This window comes from Solea senegalensis, linkage group LG6 (assembly GCF_019176455.1).
Source record: "Solea senegalensis isolate Sse05_10M linkage group LG6, IFAPA_SoseM_1, whole genome shotgun sequence".
NCBI lineage: Eukaryota > Metazoa > Chordata > Actinopteri > Pleuronectiformes > Soleidae > Solea > Solea senegalensis.
In genome coordinates, this window is record NC_058026.1 from 18,541,234 (window position 1) to 18,561,812 (window position 20,579).

Genomic DNA, 20,579 nt, shown 5'->3' on the forward strand with positions numbered 1-20,579 from the left:
CTTCAAGGGAAACCACAACTGAGAAATTACTGAGAAACTTTGGACTAGAATGAAAGGATGAATGAAAGTTTTTGCACTCACGGCTGTGTGCACAGCTGCAGCTGAAACTCTGAAATCTGTGTAATGGTAATATCTGAATGGTAATAACTTTCAGGATGATAGCCCAAGCGTGCACAGCTCTACAATGTGGCAATAGATTTCAAATCCCTAATGTTATTTTGAGAAGTGTATTCGTGTCTTTATTTTGACTCCTTGTGAAACTGCAGCTGGTCAAATAAGAAAATAATGAGCCGCCACTCTCTGGATAATTAATTGGAAATGCTTGGGTCATAATAACATTCAGACCGAGAGACTTTGGAACGTTTTCACACAGACCAAAACTCAAAATGTAGGTCTGAAGTTTTTGCTCACACTTGTTATTTCCATGATGGACTGAGAAAACACAAATGCTAATCCCAACTAGCATCCGATACGAATATACTGTTACCATGGCAATGCTGTGGTATATCACACAACATGAGCTTCTTTAAGGGATCAGTAAATTTGTGTTTTTATTCTGTTGCCCTCTACTGTCATGTTCTTCCAGACTGTCTCTCACTGTCGTGTAGCAACAGGATGGACTGTGTCAAAGGTATGGAGGCTGCACAGACAGCAGCTGATGCTGAGCTGGAATACCGCTTGTATGGAGGCACTTTAAATTCTGTATGCCTTAATTATATCAGCCTTGTTTTCTTATGCTGAGGGACGTTGAGATACAGTTCTTTCAGTCTGTGGGACAGAGAGAAGCAGCTGGAGGGATTTGGAGAGATAAAAACGAAGGAGGGATGACAGTGATGAAGGGGTTTGAGATAAAAGATAGCCCTGCTGCATTCTGGACAAACAAGAGAGATGTTTCTTTTTTTCTATCTGGTAGTTTAGTTTGACGTGGTGGCCACAGGAGAGAAGACCACATGTGTACAGACATCACAGTCTTTTTTAAGCGCGGCCTTTTGACCTCAATCTTTCCTCGTCTGAAACAAGACTTTTCTCTCTCACTTGACTTTTGCCTTTTCACAAATTTCAGGATGGACACTTTCTGCAGGATCAGCTCCTGATTTTTGTCCGAAACATTCAGGTCTGAGGTTGCAATTTGAGTTAGCGGCGCTCATTTGAATTGTAAATAATAAATAATAAAACCTTTTTTTTTTTGTACCATTATAGTGAACTCATTTCCATTCATTGCTTTTGCTTCTTTTTAAGGCAGTTTGCCTGTTTTCCTTTCATTTGTAATTGCACGTTACACAGAGTCAAAATCAGAAGAAGACATCGCAATGAGAAATGATTTAGCAGAGGAGGGAGGCAGGGATGAGCTAACCTTTTTGTTTTAGACGGTGAGCAAAGAGAATGTCAAAAACCTGGTGACATTTGGGATTCCATGCAAGGATGATTGGCACCAACTTTTACCTGTATGTGTATGTAAGACTGGACTCTGCATGCTGTCTCTGTGTGTGTGAGAGAGAGAGAGAGGCCATGATTGACATGGTAAATTGGAAAGGTCAACTGGTGCTAGCGTTTGGTACAGACAGGCGGACAGCAGAAAGATGTAATCTTCCCACAGTCTACATTTATGGAGGGAAGGGGAATCTGAGCAGTGGCCCATATTTGGCCGCAGTAAAGGGAGGAAGAGTGTTTAAAAATTAACATGCAAGCCCACTCACTGCTGTTTATATGCCGCGTGTAAATGATAGCTCTTCTCAGTTCTGCTCAGATTTACAAAGTAAGACAGACCACAGGGTGTAAGGAGGGAGAAGCATATTGACTATGAAATGTTCTCTTCCAGGTCCATCAGGAATTGCTCTGAGATCTGGGGTCATCTCTCTAGCCAGCTTATTATTTTACTGTGTGTGTGTGCACATGTGTCCAGAGTCCTCGTGTTTCTCACCCTGAATATGTCAGGGTTGGAAATTGAAGTGTTACATTTGTATAACCATTGATATGAATTTCAAATGTGCGTGTGTGTGTCTTTTAGAGTGAGGAACGGCAACAGAGGGGAAGGGGGAATGAGATTGACAGGGCAAATTGGAATGGTAAGGGTTTCAGAGGTTGAAGGCTGGGTTTAGAACGACAGAGAATGAAAGGAGGAGAACAGGCTCAGATGTGCTGCTAAAAAAGTATCCTTTGGCTTCGGGACATGTGACAGTAGATGCTGTGGGTGGATGGGGAGAACAGAGCAAAGCTGAAGAGGAGAATAGATTATCACCGGGGGTGAAGTGTGCCTGCTTTATGTAGATGGAGGATAAGAAAAGTAAGGGAGGCCTGGCAGGAGTGTGTGTGTGTGTGTGTGAATGTGTGAGGATGGTCATGCATGGGTCAAGGAGGGTGTGAAGGTACTCCACAGCTGGGGACTGAGAGGTCAGCACCTGCACAGTTCAGCTGGCAAGTGAAACATGACACACATAGCAATAACAACCTTTCAGGACAGATACAGCAGGGTTCTTTTTTTTAAAGGATTGTTATATATGCCACAAACGGTCACCACGCACACAAATACTGTACTTGATTTAGTCCCTGTTGTACTTAAATGCACAGACACACCTAACGGTGGCGAGGACAGCGTGACCTGCGTGTTTGTAGGTCCTTCAGGCGATGAATACACAATAGTGAATTCATGAATACAAATATACACACTCAAGGCAAAGGCACACAAACTAGTATTTTCACATGAGCTCCAACTGTATTTCAAACATCGCATTAGTACCTTGATATGGAGCGGTGGCCGGATTTTTATTTAAACATAGGTGTCAGGGATGAAAGTGGTGCAGTCGTCATACATGTACCGCTTTGAAATTCAGAGTAAACACAGAGAGGATCCCACGCAGTTTAAAGTATCTGTAAAAGAAAACAAAAGAAAGTTACTGGGTCAAGTCGACGTGGCCAGAAAAGCAAACACACACACACCACAGTTTATCTCCCCCATGTCCCTATTGTTTCTCTGTTCCCATTTGAAATTGAGGGAGACGCGACATGACACTTGATTTGAATAAACACCCAGAATCCTGTGCCCCAGAGACCAAAGCCTGTGTGTTAACTGTTTGTGTGTCTGTTTGCGTTTGTGTGCGTTTGCCGACCCCTCTTCCACACTTTCCAAAAATAATAAACTTCCCAGTTTACTACCACTGAACAGCACAAACTCTGCTCCAGTTAAATTGATGTCTTTTGTTTACAATAGGTCTGGGAACACTTGAATAAATATAGTGTACATGGTTGCAGGTTGCATGCTCAGCCATAGTCCACGACAGATTCATCTTTATTTTCAGCTGAAATGAACACACATCTAAACCTTTTATTATTCCCACTTTACCTCTTCCTGCTCCTTTATCTTGTTTCATATTATAATGAACTTCTGGCATAAACACAGACCTTGTCAGCACCAGTTGGAAGTCCTTTTTGGAAAACAAAACCTGCTTTGAATTAGGGAGAAGCTCATTTTTGATGGTAAATTCAGAGATAATGCTTCGGATAGGCTGTTGAAAGTGAGAGTCCTTGAAAAGATAGCTGCTACAACCTGTGTGTGTGTGTGCAGAAAATTAAGTTGACAAGTTTTATGAAAGAGGGGCAAATGCTGTATGATTCTTTCTTGTTTCTGCTCCATTTCACTCAGGAAATAGTTTTCATTTTTATGTTCAATCATTTTATTTTTCTATGAATGAAATTTAACAACAACAAAAAAAAAAGAGAATCTGTATAATAACTTGTGAGCTTGTGCGATTAATGAATTAATTAAGATTAAGCGGACTCTGCATTGATGTGCCGGGTCAGAATCTCAATGAAGACCCTGCCGGTCACACACAGGCACATGTACACACATACACATACACACACATACACATACACATACACACACACATACACATACACATACACATACACATACACATACACATACGTACATCCATCTTCTACCACTTTATCCTCCACATGAGGGTCGTGGGCGGCGCTGTGCCAATGTCAGCTGACATAGGGCGATAGGCGGGGTCACACCCTGGACAGATCGCCAGTCCATCACAGGGACTCATATAGAGACAAACAACCGTCCACTCACAATCTCACACCTATAGTCCATTTAGAGTGTCCACTTGTCCACCTAATCCCCAAATATGCCCGGGTCTTGGTTGGTGTCTTTGGTCACCTTATATGCAAACACATAATAAGTTAAAAAGTTTGGTGTTGCGGAGGTCACGACAGCTGGATGCTCTGCTCCCACTTACCTCTGTATACGTAGTAGGACACTCGTATTCATAAAGCATTCCCAAGCTTCTTATCCTAAATTAAACCATATCTCCACCTTCGCTCTAAAACCTAAAAAAATAAAAAAACTCGCCATTTTCCACCAACAGAATGTTAGTGCCATCATTTTCTCTTTCTGCCTACAGTGTTGCTTCCACTAGAGTTATGACAAATACACGGCGTAGAGAAGGAGAAGTGAAGAGCAAATGATAGAAAAGTTTGACGGCTGGCAGGTGATAGATGAGTCGCTAACAGCTCATCTTCCTCTGGACTCAACGATAACATGGCGTTCTCCCTTTTCCCCCACCTTTGATCCATTTGTCTGCCTCTTGATTTTTGTCTTGGTTTATTTCCTCCTTCACGGGGAGGACATCTCTTCTTCCTGTTTTCACCATAATGGAGTCCTTAGAGCTGCTTATTTATTTTGTTTCCTTCCATTTATACATGTATTTCATTTGTGTGTGTGAGGAAACGCTGGAAATCTAAATAATATCTCTTCTATTTCTCTCTCCCCCCTGCTGTCTCCCCTTGTCACACCACTTCTTTTCATCTCATTGTATCTGACCGATGGACAGTTGGCAAGAAGCACCGTGGGTCCACAGGTAAATAACAACATTTACATTTAACATTATTTTCCCAGGTCTTTCTCTTTCACTCCTTTTGTCACACGTTAGACAGAGAGTGAAATGTGACCCCTTGGTCACAGTGGGAAGGTCAATAGGTCAGATCTAAGGTCTGGTGGACACGTTATTGTTACTGTGTAGCTGTAGCATGAAAAACCTGCAGGTATATTCACCTTTAACCTCAAGGTCAGTCTGCTGTAGGCCTGCAAATATTCAGTCGTACAGTAAAGTAATCAGATGTTTGTTTGCATGTCCCTTTTGAGTGTGTGTGTGTGTGCTGATAAGTTATATTTTGTCTCTGCATCTTTTTTGACACCAATACCACATATTCCAGCTGATTAACCCTGCCTCTGTGGCACCTCTACGTCAGCTCATCAGTAACTATAAATGCTTATGCTTAAAAAAGGGGAATAGACAACTGTTTGGCTTTAAATTTGACTGGCAGAATAACAAATGACACCAGGCGGAGTGGTATTTTCCCAGACAAAAACAAAACAACAAAAATGTACCATACAAATAAACTGTGTTATTTTGTATTCAAAACACGGCAGAGAGTAATACTGACCTGATATTCACACACGGGGATGTTTATGAGGCAGCACAACACCAGCTCTGGAGAAAAGTACCTGTATCCTTTCTGGCATCTTGATACTGCTGCGTCTTTATGACAGTTACTAAACAGGAACCGCCGGGGACACGGAAGTTATCTGTTGGCCCTTTTAAAAGCTGCGGAACAATTTACCTTTTCCTTCAGACACCCCAGGGTGCCACATCCCCTCATTCTATATCCACTGCTGATGTACAGTACGAGTTCAGTGGCACTTTTTGGTTTTTTTTTGTTTGGCACACGCTGTGTGGTTCTAAAATATGTCTGAAATAGTGTAGTTACAGTCTTGGTACTTGGACAGCATATATTTAGAAGTGCACGGGAAGCTTTAATGGTGACAGTTTGCCGGGAGCATCATCATAATACCAACCACAAATGACAAGCAAGTACTTAAGTCACATTTTTAAGTGACTTAAATACACACACACACACATATATATGTATATATATGTATATATTTTTTCCTCCACCGTCGCCATGGTGACTCATCACCTCATCACCTCATTATGTCATTTTAGGTTTTGTCAAGCGCCCTAATACGACTCTCAAAACTCTTCAAATAATAAGTGAGCACTCCCAAGAGCTTAAATGTTGCTCTGCCTCTCGATTACTGCTACATGTTTCCTGCGTCTTCTTCTCCTCCTTCCCTCTTCTCTCTCTCTCTCTCTCCCTCTCTCCCTCTCTCCCTCCCCTCCCTTCCCATCCCTCCATCTCCTCCTTCCATCATTTGTGTGCCACGATGACAGAGATAGATAGAAGGTTTGGCAGCTGAAGGAAGAGATGCATATTTAAAATCGGGCATCTTCCTCGGTCCTCACACCGATTCCCATTGTCTGCGTCTGTCTCCCCTAGGGGCTTGAATCTGTGTGTGTGTGTGTGTGTGTGGTGTCTTGACTCATGGTTTTATATTGGCATTCTAAGGCAAGTGTAGTCAGACGATGACACTTAGCTGTCAGCATGAAGCATTAATGAGCTCAGTGACACACACACAAACACTCACCCCTCTCTCACACACACATGCAATGTTCTCCAGAGGGATCAGCCAATAATCACCTCCGCCTTTCTGCTTATTTTGGTATACCTTCCAAAAATACTCTTTAAAATATATATTTAAAGGGAAAAGAAAAAGAAAAAAAAAAGCTCTACATTTCTTGAACCTCTCATTTTCAGTGCCCTTTCTTTCCATCAATTTCTCCTTCATTTGCTTTCGCTCTCACTTCCTTTCTTTCTTTCTCCAACTCTTACACTCCCCGTTGTGTGTAAGGTCTCAGTGTGAGATGTGATAGTTGGCTGTGGACCCTGCAGACACATATCTGACAACTCTATTAATACACAGTCAGCTAACACCAGCTCCCTCCACTGAGAAGCTGTGTGTGTGTGTGTATGTATGTGTGTGTGTGTATGTGCGCACAAATAGAGACGTGAGTGAGTCTTCACCGCCTCAGCTCGTCCCTCTGCTCTCGAGGTCTCTGCAGAGATTTGTCTCAGAGGCTCAAAGCACATAGATTTACAGTCATAGAAAGATCATACACACACACTGGTTGGTTGGTTGTTTGGTTGTTTGGAGTGACTGGCACATTTAATAGGAGAACAAGCTGTAATCTGAGAGAATCCATTCTCAGAGGGATTAATATTCCAATCTGTGGATGGAATAGCTTGTCATCTCTGCCTCTCTCTCTCTGTTAATCCGTCTCACTCTCCATCCTTGTCCTACAGCCACGTATCAATCCCCGTTTTTTATGGGGCTTTTTTTTTATCATCGTTCCCATCCTTGATTTAATTTGGGACTGTTCAGATTCCATTTGAACGACAACACATTCACAAAATGCATTCCCACGCTCTCAAACCGCTGTGTCACCTCAGCGGCGCTGAACTGTCAATCACTGACGATTGCACTGACAAGAGCGTTGCAATGTTCCAATGTGTCACTGCTAAAATATGTCCACGTATCTCGAGCTCAGCTGATGTCTCAGCGCGTCGCACATGGTTTTTACTTTGTATCACTATTATCAGTTTGCAGGTGACTCAGGTTTGTTCGAGTGTGGATTAACAGCCGTTTTGCTCATTCAACTCTGGATTCATTCAAGTGTCTTGCATCTGAACCCGACTGCCCCTCTCATACCAATTCATTGATTATCAAAATAGTTAACAATTCATTTAGTAATGGATTAATAATCGAATAATCCTTCCAGCCCTAGTGAAAATTAGCTGTAGAGGACACCGTTATCTTGCGTCCGCCGTGGGCAAAAAGCTGCATCCATTCTGCAATGAGAAAATGTAAGGTTTATGTCACTTTGTAGCAGTCACTCTTCCACACCAGAGTCCATAAAGAAAATCTGTGATTTTACTGGGGATGGGAATCGAAGATCGGACAGATAACAATGTAGAATCCTATATAATCCTACATATCATATGCTTCACTTTGCACGGACTGTAAAAAAAATCAACAAAACCATTTTAGCCATGTTTGGGCCGTTCATATCTTCCTTTTGGGAGAACAATATTTGTTACACAGTTGGAGAATTGTGTCGTGGAGATGCTGTCGCTAACAGCTTCATAGTTCTAAAATAATATCGGTATCTGTAGATACTCGAGTTTTTGATATCGGTATGGGACACAAAAAAAATTGTATCGTCCCATCCCTAGATTTTACATCACGGCATACAGGAGTCATTGATCCACCACCTCCACCTGTAACTTAAAATGGAACTTAGTTTCTTTGATGTTTATAATTCTGTCCAACAATAGAACATTTCTCTTTTGTCTTTGGTGCAGAAGAGTGAGCGTTTACAAAGCTAAGTTTCTAGTCAGAAAGGGTTGTCTGGTTTTGAGATTAAGCATCACCAGATTGTAGATATTGTTAAGTGTAGATTTTTATTAGATGAGCCCTTAAATAAAAATAAAAGTTTTTCCTCTTCTTCTTCTTTGCATGGTGAAGTGAACACTGACTTTGTATCAGGACCTTGTACAACCATGCTTGAAAAAGAAACACTTTAAACTCCTTCTTTACACAGCCCTCGTTCTTGAACAGTTCTCCTTAGACCCAGCTTGTTGATCTGATACGTCTTGGCTAATTCTGCAACCCTGCAATTTCACATCATGACATTTCTCATTTGCTAAATGAAGAATCCACTAGAGTTAGATTAAACTTTGGGGCTCATTGTAAAATATTTATAGGGAGCCTTTTCCCTACCACAGCTTTCGCGCGCATACACACACACACACACACACACACACACACACACAATTACACTGCTTGCCAGTTTGAATGTTTCTCCTGTAAGATGAGAAAGATTAATTAATTGCTTCCTGTTTAAGCAACAAAAAGGAGTTGATGAGTCAATTATTCAACATGTGAGATGGAACACAGAGATCTTCGTGAAAAGGGCGTTAAGACACGCTGACAGAGCAAAAAGAATAGCGCAGATCACACAACCATATGGTATTTTGCTTTCCTCTCTACTTCTACCATCATGTCTGTCTCTACAGGAAGAAGAGACCATCTGCACAGCCCCCCCACCCCTCAATCCCACCCTCGCTTTTCCCATCTACATACAGTATAAACTCTCTCTTCCTTCTTTGAACCCAGTGCTCCTCCCTGCATGCTCTCCTTTGTCATACTGGTGTCCCTGCTATGCTGATTTGTCTGCCTGCTCCACTCACACACATGAGTGGTCTAAGTGAACAGGTGGGGCTCACATTCCCCGGCACTCATTATTCACGTCCGCTGCTGCCATTAAGGCTGCACTGATGGCTACTTGTTGCCGCCTGACCTCCGTGTCCCACAGTGGTCAGCTGATGTGCAGCACTGTTCTGTCCATCATCTTCATCATCTCACGACTTCTACTGCCTCCCATTATTCATCTGTACCTGTTTGGTGGTGGGTGTCTGATACTGGAGGCGGCGATTAGATGTTCTAAGAGTAAGAGTCGCTATGTTGCTCAAGAGCATGGTTCTCAAACTGTGGCACGCAAGCTTCCTCTGAAACACTGCTCTACTGTATATACCAGGGTATGTGTATGTACCCTGGCGGGTATGTAACGCTGGCTTTAAAATGGCGCTACGTCTACTACTTGGTATGAAAAGTCTGACGACCACGGGCTTAGGTGATGTGTGCAGTTGTTGGGTAAACTCTGTTCAACAAATAAGCTCCGATTGAGCTCAAATGTGATTTTATTCATTAGGAATGTTTGCATAAAGTTGTAAAAACTAGATTGAGACTGACTCACAGAACATCTGATGTGGTGTGCACATTTAAACACTGGCTCCAGAAAGTTGTTTGAACAGTTTGTTGTCGACATCGGTAGAGGATAGATAACAGATGGATGATTGATGATAGATAATGGATGTTTTTTTTTTTTCCTACACAGATAAAGGGATATTATAAAACTGCATGTGGCTAATTAAGCAAAGTAGTCATTAAATCAAAAGGTTTCTGTAATGCATCCAAATCTATATAATCTCTACGACATCGCTCAGGGCTTTAAACACAGGAATCTATCAGGGATAAAACATTGGGATGAACTTCAAATACATCAAGTAATATATATATATATATATATATATATATATATATATATATATATATATATATATACATATATATACATATATATATATATATATATATATACATATATATATATATAACAAACATTATAAACCTGAAAAAGTGTCAACTGTAACTCTGAGTCTTTGTAATTCAAATTGGTGGGAAAAACAGAGGTCAACGTTCTTTAGGGCTGGGCTTATATATCTTAGGGGTGTGGTTTAGGAGAGTATGATTGTGATTGCAGGTACTGGGTGGAATCTTGTGATTTCGAACAAAAGTGAATTGATTGGTCAGCACTCGTACTGCTGCTTTGAAGTTCGAGCAAAGCAACAGACCCACAATGCACTTCAGCAACACTTGACGTCACCCCAGTGGAAGTGAAAGAGCAGCGTTTCAGTCATTACAGAATTAAAGACAAATTGCGTATACAGTGCACTGTATGAGAGTGATGATGATAGTGACCATTACTGTTTGTCTCTTTTTTGTGTCACTTCACACATCATCTCCCTTAATGACTTTAGCTGTACTTCGAGTCAAGGCAGTGTATGTGTGTTTCTTAATGGGGAACAGTGTGAGTTATAGTCTCTATGGAATGAGGACATTTAGGAAAAGACAAAGTTGTGATGGTGAAGGTGAGGTTAAATCGTATGCATAATGTAAATGTCCTCGTAAAGACAGAAGTGTGTGTGTGTGTGTGTTTCACTTGCCTGCTGTCTCCCTGTAGCTGCACGTCTTACCCTGTGTGACAGTAGGATATGGCTTTTCAGCTCTTTCTCTCCGATTAAAAAAAAAAGAGACGGAGAGAAAGATGAATAAAGAGCAGTCAATTACCACCTCATCCTCCTTCCCTTCAAAGGGGAGATCAAAGCTGCCCCTCGCTCGAATGTACCTTCCCATCACATCCCACTTCCTCCACCTCCTATCAGATCTGGCCTATTCATTTGTAGCCCCTGCCCCTCCCGTGTGTGAAATCTTCATATTCATCCCCCGTACAGTGTATCCATGAGAACCCCGGTGATGGTCATACACATGCAGGAACGTACCAGCACAAAGACAACCTTGTATATAAACTGTAAAAAACATCTCCACGCCATGAACCAGCTCATACTTTTTAACACAGCATGTAAATGTGACCTTTTTCTTTAATGAGAAGTCATTAATGTCATAAATCACATCACTTTGCATAAACTTCCCTCGCACCTTTTAGGCCCATAAATCATTTTTCCACATATGGTAATAGTATGGTAATAATTTTGTAATAGGAAGATGATATTATGGTTATTATGCCATCTTGTTTCTACAGTGATCAGTAATACTAAGCCATTACAGTGGGGAAAAAAGTGTGTGTGGGACAATTTTGACTTCATAATACAGTCATTTTTCATTTTGATTCTCATAGGTTTTCATATGAAGGTTTTTACACTGATGGTAGCTCACAGAAATGATCTTTACTAAGTTATTACCTGGATATTTACTATAGAAACACCAAGGTATGACTGGAACATTATCTCCTCGTTACCACACTGTTATCATTGCTATTACCAAGCTGGGAATTCTGCTCAAAGTGCACTATTGCTGCGTCGTTACTGGACTGTAATTGAAATTGTCACCAATAATGTGAACTTACATGCACCATCACATGGTCTCCAATACACCATTACGCCCAGCTTTATGTTATCGGAGACGCTTACGGACACAATTTAGTTTTATTCAAACTCCTCTCTTGTCACTCTGTCTCTTGACACATCAACAGCTGTTGTAAATCACACAGACTGTCATTCACTCCCATACAATGTCACTCACGTCCTCTTATCCTCACCATTCTGTTATATTCTGTAACAGTCGTTCATGTTAATCAGTCCCCTTACATGCAATATGCCATCATTTAATTATATATATATACTGTATAGACTTATATGCACATACTGAATTCAGTTTCCTCTCTAAAAAAAAGGTGTTCATTTAGAGTCTCTTTATTTGAATCAGAATATTCACACCTTTGTCAGCTTTCCACAGTAGAAGGTTGCTGTCTGTAGAGTCTTGGTTTGTATAAAAAAAAAGTTTTATTTTTTTAAACTAACAGTCTTGCGACAGCTCTTACCAGGGTCAGGGTCACACGCCATTAAATTAGTTTCATTATTACAAAGTATTATCACATAATCCTGCACAGTGTGGTATAATGATTTTAAATTGACCTGTTCATCTTATTGCTACACACCTTACAATTGTATTAATCTTGTACATTTTTTGTTGTTGTCGTTTATTGTCAAATTGTGTGAATGGGTATGAAAGGCGCTGCACATTGATGTGCTCTATTAAAGTGTGAGTGAATGGGTATGAATGGATGAATGGCAAAAAACTGCATCAAGACTAGAAAAGAAAAATAAATGCCGACCATTTACAATACAGTTAACATAGTTCCAATACAAAGCATGCAACTGATGTGCTGTACAGAGAGTTTATAGCTATTGCTAGTTTTTAACTATATAACCAAGCAGCTTACCTGATGCGTCTTCAGAATACAAACTGTCGGGTGAATAGATAATTATATGCATTCAGAACACGTCTTCTCCTTCGGAGGCATCTTCTTAACGTGGCCTAGTTGCTGTGTCAAATTGGATGTTCACGTACTGAACATTGGTACATCACAGTCCAGAGAACGGAACAAATTTCCCACAAAATTCTGACCAATCACAACGCGGTTTATAAGCATGCAGAGTCTACACAGCAATGTGAAAACAAAGTGCAATATTATAATTATTCCCTGAATCGAAACCAAATACAGGTATGAATGAAGCACCACAAGTCTCTGTGGCTTAAACACTGGTTTTAGCCACAGCATATAAACTGCTACTCTAATACAATAAGAGCAAAACAAACTCAGTGCAGTCAGCAGCCCTTTCAGAAATCACAGATTTGCTCAAACTGTGTGACATTTTGTTTCATGGCAGAAATTCATCCAATTGTCCAGCAGTGAGATTGATTACAAGTTCTAAAAAATGAATCATGGGAAAACTGTTTGGTGAAAATCAGGCTAAATGTGCAGTTCAACTGTGTCAAACATTGAACGCTGATGGGCCATAAAGTTGTATACGATTGCAAAAGAATTGTGATGAATAGAAGAGAACACGGTTGTGTCTGTGTGTAATTCAGTACAGTGCGTGTGCGCTTGTGTGTCTGTGTGTAGGAGCGACTATTGTGATCAGCGTGACTTTGCTGCTGTGTGTGCACGAGTGTGATTTATGACCTAAACTACCTCTCATATTTTTCTCTCTCTCTCTGTCACAGATCCTGAGTCAGAGCTTTTGGCTCCAGCGATTGTGATTGGACCTAAAGACACAACAGTGGTGGCAGGGAACGAGGCGACACTGGAGTGCATCGCTAATGCCAGGTACATTTCTTTTATGCACACACACACACACACACACACGTTATCACGGTCAATTCCTTTCTCGCCAGACAGCACTGTTTTCTTCCAGGACAATTAGTGGACACCAGATAAACTCATGGCTCAGCAAGTCTCTTCTACAAGCATTAATGTGTAGACACACTTACACACACACACATCAGTACCAAGTTAACTTAAACAGAAGTTGCCCCATCTGACATCAGGCAGAGAAGCTAAGTACACCCACAAATGTACACAAGCTTGTGTCAAGTACTGTTGGCATGAACACACACACATATGCTGGTTTTGCATTCTTTGTGTGGACCCTCATTGACATAATGCATTAACTAGCCCCTTAGCCTAACCTTAACCATCACAACCAAATAGAGCCAGTTGACCTTTAACTTGAAGGTTGTGGGTTTGATTCTCAGCTCCGCTAGTCTAGGGCAAAACACTTAACCCCACGTTGCCCCCCCCGACTGCTGGTTATGAAAAATGAGTGACAGAACATGCGCTGCACATAGATGCACTGTATGAAAGTGTGAGTGAATGGGTGAATGGCAAAACTGTAGTGTAGAGCAGCTTTGAGTGGTTATCAAGACTAGAAAAGCGCTATATAAATACAAACCATTTACTATTATATTTTCAACAATTATTTGAACATTAAGTTATTGATAAAATATTATAATATTTGTTCACTATTATTCATCAACGCTATTGATTAAATCATTGATTAGTGATTATTTTTCTGCCATTATTAACAGAACAGAGGCTGCCACTAACGACTAATTTCGTAGTCAACTACGACTGAATCAGAACAGAAAGTTGTACTGTCACCAGTGAAGGCTATGTAGGTTTATCAGACCACATCAGCCCAACTACCTAACGTGAGGCGTGAGGTGCAGCAGTGTTTTGCATAGCACCTCTTACTGTGGTTCAGAGCCAGAAGCTGGAGAGGCAAGCAGATTATTTAATAATCAGAACAAACATTAGTTAAGATGGTTTATTTGGTGCCTTACTTTAGTAAGGTATGGATTCATTTTGTAGGATTTAACAAGTGACACCTTGCATTCTTATTGTTCACCATGCTATATTGAGCTTCACTGTGTTTTCGTTACGGTTGCGAATCACAGGGTACAATGCAATACAAAGTGGTATGATGCGATACGATGCGATACGGTACGGTAAGATACGATACGATACGATATGAAGCAGTATGATACGATATGATACACGATACATGGTCCACGACACAAATAATATCACGATACAGCGGTTCTGTGATGATCAAGACTATATTGCAAGACAATCATATAGCAGTACATCGCAATAGCTGTCTAACTGAAAAAACAAAACGTCCATGAAAAGGTAAAAGTGCAATATTTTTTATTCACAGCACAGAGAACAAAGTGCATAAAGTATATATATTGAACGTGGATGGAGCATAGCTTTCTCCATCATTATCCCGCTGTAAATTCCCTCTTCCTCGGCCAGGTAATTTCTGCCCAAGTTTCCCTCATTCATTTGAGCAGCGCCACCACGAGGAGACATGAAGTAGCGACGCCCGGCAAGTGAAACTGTTTACTGTTTACTTAAGAGCGCCTTCATTTGTGAATTAATCAATATTTGCCCTGTCGCGTGTATTGCACGAGGGAGGACGACAAATATCACCAGATATCGATCGATAATTTGACCCACCCCTACTCTTCTCCTGCACTGACACAAATCCCATCACACTGAATGTTTCTCAGCAGCCTTCGCCTAACACTTAAGGGGCAGTTTACAAAAAGTGAGGAAACAGTATTAATCATAAAGAACTAAAGCGTGTAAGCAGTGTTTCGCAGTGTGGCCAGCAGCTCGTTGTTGTTGTTTTTTAAACCAGATATATTCATATTTGGATGAGAGTGTGTAGCTGGGGAGGGAGCAGGTGGTGAACCTTACTGAGAGCCCATGGAGCAGCAGGTCACTAATGTCACATCTGCTGTCAGTCACACAGGAGCCACACCCTGAAGCATACCCTGCTTTATTGTCTGTTAATAATGTCTGTTAATAGGACCATCATTTAAAACATGGATATCCCAAACCTGACTGAGTTAATAAAGACTATCATACAAAGAGACTTTTTTTTTTTGCAACTAATGGAGTCACCCCCCTTTAATGGTCTTTCAAGAGAATAGAAATGTTCTGGCACTGCTGCATTGGCCGTGCCCTAGACCAGCAGACTGCATCCATTATTTTAATACCCTCTTTTGGATAAGCCAAATATAGGACGCATATCCATCATGCAAATCAGACGAGACTTTTTTCTAAACTGCCAAGTAAATTGGTCTTTGTAACCTGCTGCAGTGGTATCACAACTGCTGATGAATCAGCACACAGCCTCCTGTATTTCCTGTGCCAGAAACAATCCTTTCCACTGGGACTGTTTTTTGATATCGGAGAACCAGCCATTGAAAAACACTCCAGAGAGGTTACACAGAGGAAAAACTCAAAGAGACAAACTGTCCCACTGAAGTGTGGAAGACGAATAGTGTACGTATGTATGTATCAGTGGGATCTAATGCATCCGCCGGTCGGACCCATTAGCCGTCAATCAGTCATGAGCACAAGTGCAGCCCTGGCAGAGTATTCAAATAATTAGTTTGACTCTAAGCAAACAATGACAGCAGATCTACTGCACCTTAAAGAGCTCTAAATGTGCTTTTCACTTCCAAGTACCTCTGGAGTAGCCGCTGAAGGAGCACAGTCACATGTTCACCTACAGTATCCGCTTGGAAGTCAGTTCACAAAACTGCGTTATTCACAGATGAACTGCATATTAGATCATATCGGTTAGATATAATTAGCAAAAACTATTTATATGTAGTAATGATTATAATTACTGTTATTATGTTTTAGTAGTTGGTTTAGAAGTATAAAAACTTTTTAATAGTTTAATAGTGTTTGTTTTGGTTTGTGATTGTTTGCTGTTTGTGGACAAATCCCATGATTGAACTTTTTTAATATAAACAGATATCTGCTGCATTCAAACAATTGTCAAATGATTTCACATTATGCTGATCAGGCCTGATTAATCAACTCCACACGACTCTCTCTGCGTGACTCTCTCTCTCTCGGTGTAGCAGCATTTTGTTTTCACGTCGACCGCCACATTCCCGCGCTGTGCCCCCCAAGCCCCCCAAGCCCCCCCCACCAAAACAACTTCCTGCATGTGCCAATGACAGCTGCTGCTGTTCCTGCACCTCGCAGCTGCTCCGTCAAAAGAAAGATATACCACACATAACTTACCAAAGTACTGTAGAAACAAAAATCTCATGTTTCAACAGCAGAAGTTGAAGAGCTCTGTGTGTGTGGGTGTGAGAGAGACTGGGGGGGGTGGGGGGGGGGGAGGCAGTATATCATGAGGGTGCAGTGTGTTGGTAATAACTCAGAAGTCCATAGGGGGCGATAGAAGTTCCACATTGGGACTTGAAGGAACCCCTCCCCGATGGTGTTCCAGCTGCTGATCACAACATTATCTCTTTTCCAATGATATCACTTGTATATGTAAATGCAGATAGCTTGTATCTGAAACTACACATGAAGAGCTGTCATTCTATCTTTGTGCTATCTCTATAACCACAAAACAACAGTGGTGCTCTTGCCATTTTAAAACTATTATTTCATTATCATGGGGAGTGAGCCCCCTCTTGTCGACATGCAGAGTAACTGACTGAAGCTCCTCCGTGCTGTGTAAAGCTGACTGCTCTCATATTCACTCTGTCATCATTCATTTCCTGCCTCATTGACACATAAACTGGTGGATTTAATATCTTGTAATTGCCTTCTGTCACTCTTTAGCCTTTTATCTGATTCGCCACACTTATGCTACTCCTTCTTTCCCTCTGTCTGTTCTCAGGCCAGTGGACGGCCTCACGGTGTCATGGAAACGGGATGGGCGTCGCCTGGCCACCGGGCGTCAGCTCATTATTCCCGCCCCCACTCCCTCCGACACAGGGTTATATGTTTGTGAGGCGTCACTTAGCAACAGCACTGCCAAACCTGTGGAGGCACGGGCACACCTCACTGTAACGGGTAAGAAATAAGGCAATCACTTATTCACTGTTTGCAAACACACACCCTTGCTACACTGCTTTGACTTCTGTTCATTTGGACAACCTTACAAATAATCCTAATCAGTTAATACTTAGTTCAAAATCTTAGCTTTAAACTTAACCAGTTCTTCAGAAATGAGGTTCCTGAGACTGTTGGTCCTGTGTTGATGATCCTAAAAGAAAAAGAGGTGCACACACATACACACATACCCTGCATAAGGTAATTATCTGTGATTATCCTGAGTAGACCTGACCCATCAAGACAAATGGTCTTAATGTGTATCAGTGATTCCTGTTTTAAACTCACTCGTGTATTTTCTTGAACATGTTTTGCTCCGGGCACTGTTTCATTCCATTTATTACTCCATTTATTCAGACTTTTCTCTCCGGAAAGCGTGACTGTGAAAACCGCAGGCAGTAACTGTCAGCCGCAGGGCTCCTCCAGCCAAATCTGTTGTCCACACACACCAATAAACTGTCCTTTTATAGTCACCAACAGGTGTTATGCTCAGGTTCGCACAAAGTCACCCGTATCTCGCCACAAAGTCGTACATGTGTGTATTTCACAGCTTCAAATCATCACAAAACAGCGCCGCAGACAGACATGTCTGTTTTGCCCCGCGGCTCAATTAGTTTTGTTCCCGGGAGTCGCCAAATCAATACAGAGAGCGCGGAAAGCGCTGGAACAAAAGCGCTCTCGTCGCAGTCCTTTCCTGCCCTTGATATGTTTGTAGATATAAAACAACATACACATACTGTAGGGAGGGAGCATGCGATTCAAGCAATAACTTTTCTCAACCCCGTTCGTCAGCATCTTTTTGATCTTCCGTGATAGTCAGTCTCTCGCTTAATGCAGAGAGAGCACACTACCCACGCTGGAATACTCACTAGATAGAAGAGACCTGCCTGAATATTTATACTCCACTCCATTCTTCCTGCATTCGTCTCTCCATCTACCACCAGTTGTTTTGTCCCCTCCTTTCTCTTTCCTCCCGTCTCGCTCCATTTCCCACCTTCATTAGGCCAACAGACGCGCATGGCAGGGGAAAAGTCTGCCTGTTTTCTTACGTGTATTAGAAAACATATGAGAACACTTTCAGTTATATTTCCTAGGTACATTTCAATAGATGTATTTAATGTTTTAGTTTATACATTTGCACTCCAGTGACCGTGACCCCCAAAATACACTGGTTGCTGAGCGGATGCACTGCGCTCATGTCCGCCCGCTTCCGCACGGCTGGACAGCGGGACTCGCGAGACTATAGGTTTTTCTCGCAGTACTTCTTGCACAAAAATACACTGAATATGTTGTAAACACGTTGAAGAAACAGTGGCACGCTGGGTTTTATTTTCCTGCTGAATCCTGCTGAGTTTAGGCGGCGTTACGCAGACGTTCGCGACCAGTGAACTTTGAACTTTGGGGGTTAGTGATGCAATAATTGGTTACTTGGTTGTTATTATTAAACAGTTGTATTTTATCAGGTGGAAGAAAAAAAACTGGTTAAATATGTGGCTGCATTTGCCAAAAAAAAAACCAACACATCTGTCTCTAATCAAGTAGACGCTAATGAATACGTTAGTACTGATTATCCTTCTGTCATGAGCTCAACAGACCTTAATGCAATCAAAGAGATTCTTAAACAGAATAGTGTGTGTGTCAGTGTGAAAGAAGGAGAGAGCCTCAAAGCTTTCCATCATACAATTTCATTTATTTCCTGCTCAGTTCACTGATTTGAACATGTATGACAGAGCGTGCTCCCGCCGTACGCCGTCAAGCAACTACTGTTGCAAAAAAAACAATATCTGTTGTTGTTTTGCTGCTGGAGAATCCATAAAAGCTCAAATATCGAAGCCCAGCCACCCAAACACCAAAATGTGTTTGTACATCGAGGTCCTTCCAGTCACCTGACTCGAGGGGATTAGTGCACCTGTTTTATCGGTGTCATGCCTCATGGCTGTTATTCATTCATCTCTTGTTTTCCTTTCTTCCCTTCACTGCACACTCCCTGCACTCTCTTGTCAAAAATAGGAAATTCCATCCTGCACAGCCCGTGCTGTTTTTCAACTTTCAAGTAGTTAAGAACTTTAAAGTCAGCGGAGACGAGATGAATAAATGATGAAAGAGCACAGTTCAGCTCTTTCTCATTCACATTCTTTCAATTTTTGATTTTCATACACATAATACGTTCACCGACCTTAACCGTCACACACAAATGCCTGACTCCATGTCTTGCGCTGCAGCCACACCAGATGTGTGTGCAGTGTGCGACGGCTCGGTTTCTCATCTGCTGTATCTCGCGCTCGTCTTCTCTGTGCCTGCTGTGTAGCTGCCGCTATGTTTCATGTCGGGTTTGCCTTTGACATTGGCCTTAATTATTGTTTTGTAATGTGCGTACCAAATGCCAGGATTCGGTTGCATCAAGCTGTGCATCTGTCCGTATTCAAAATATTTCATTTTTATGTTATTTGTTAAAAAAAAGAAAGAAAGAAAGAAAGGATTTGGTAAGGAGTAATGCACTATTGCTTTAAAATGGCTGCAGAAAGTATGCCAAATATCCAGGTTTCTTTACTGTCTGTGAACGCAGAGAAAATAAGCAAGAGCCTGAGACTTGACAAGACCACCGCAGCTCACATGCACCTGAGAGGTGTGTCTCACATGGGCAGTGTGGCTGCTCTAATCTGTTTACACGGTTGCCAAAATGAAAAGCCAAATGTACCGTGGTGCAGAAATGCTGCTCACATATCCATCCATCCATTTTCTACCACTCTATCCTCCACATGAGAGGCGCGGGGGGTTGCTGGGCCAATCACAGCTGACATAGGGGGCGATAGGCAGGGCAGATGTGACGAGCTACTTTTAAAAGATCCCGAAGTGTCCACAGATCTTCAATACAAGTGAAGAGCAGCTACCACAACAAAAAAATAGGCAAGGAGTTGTTCCTACCAGGTCTCGAACCCACGTCCTCTTGCTGCAAAGGCAAGAGTGCTAACCACTACACCAACCGTGTGACCCTGATCTGAAATCAAGACTCTAAATCAACTATTAGTG

The 20,579-nt window shown here is 41.7% G+C and overlaps 1 protein-coding gene across 1 annotated transcript in view; it reads left to right on the top strand.

Annotated features, from left to right (window-relative positions):
- LOC122770968 (protein sidekick-1-like) overlaps nt 1-20,579 on the top strand; it is a 262,286-nt gene that overhangs the window by 156,120 nt on the left and 85,587 nt on the right. Inside the window, exons 6-8 of the mRNA XM_044028205.1 lie at nt 4,842-4,868; nt 13,337-13,439; nt 17,335-17,510. Coding sequence (XP_043884140.1) covers nt 4,842-4,868; nt 13,337-13,439; nt 17,335-17,510 — 306 coding nt within the window. The remainder of the gene's footprint in view (nt 1-4,841; nt 4,869-13,336; nt 13,440-17,334; nt 17,511-20,579) is intronic.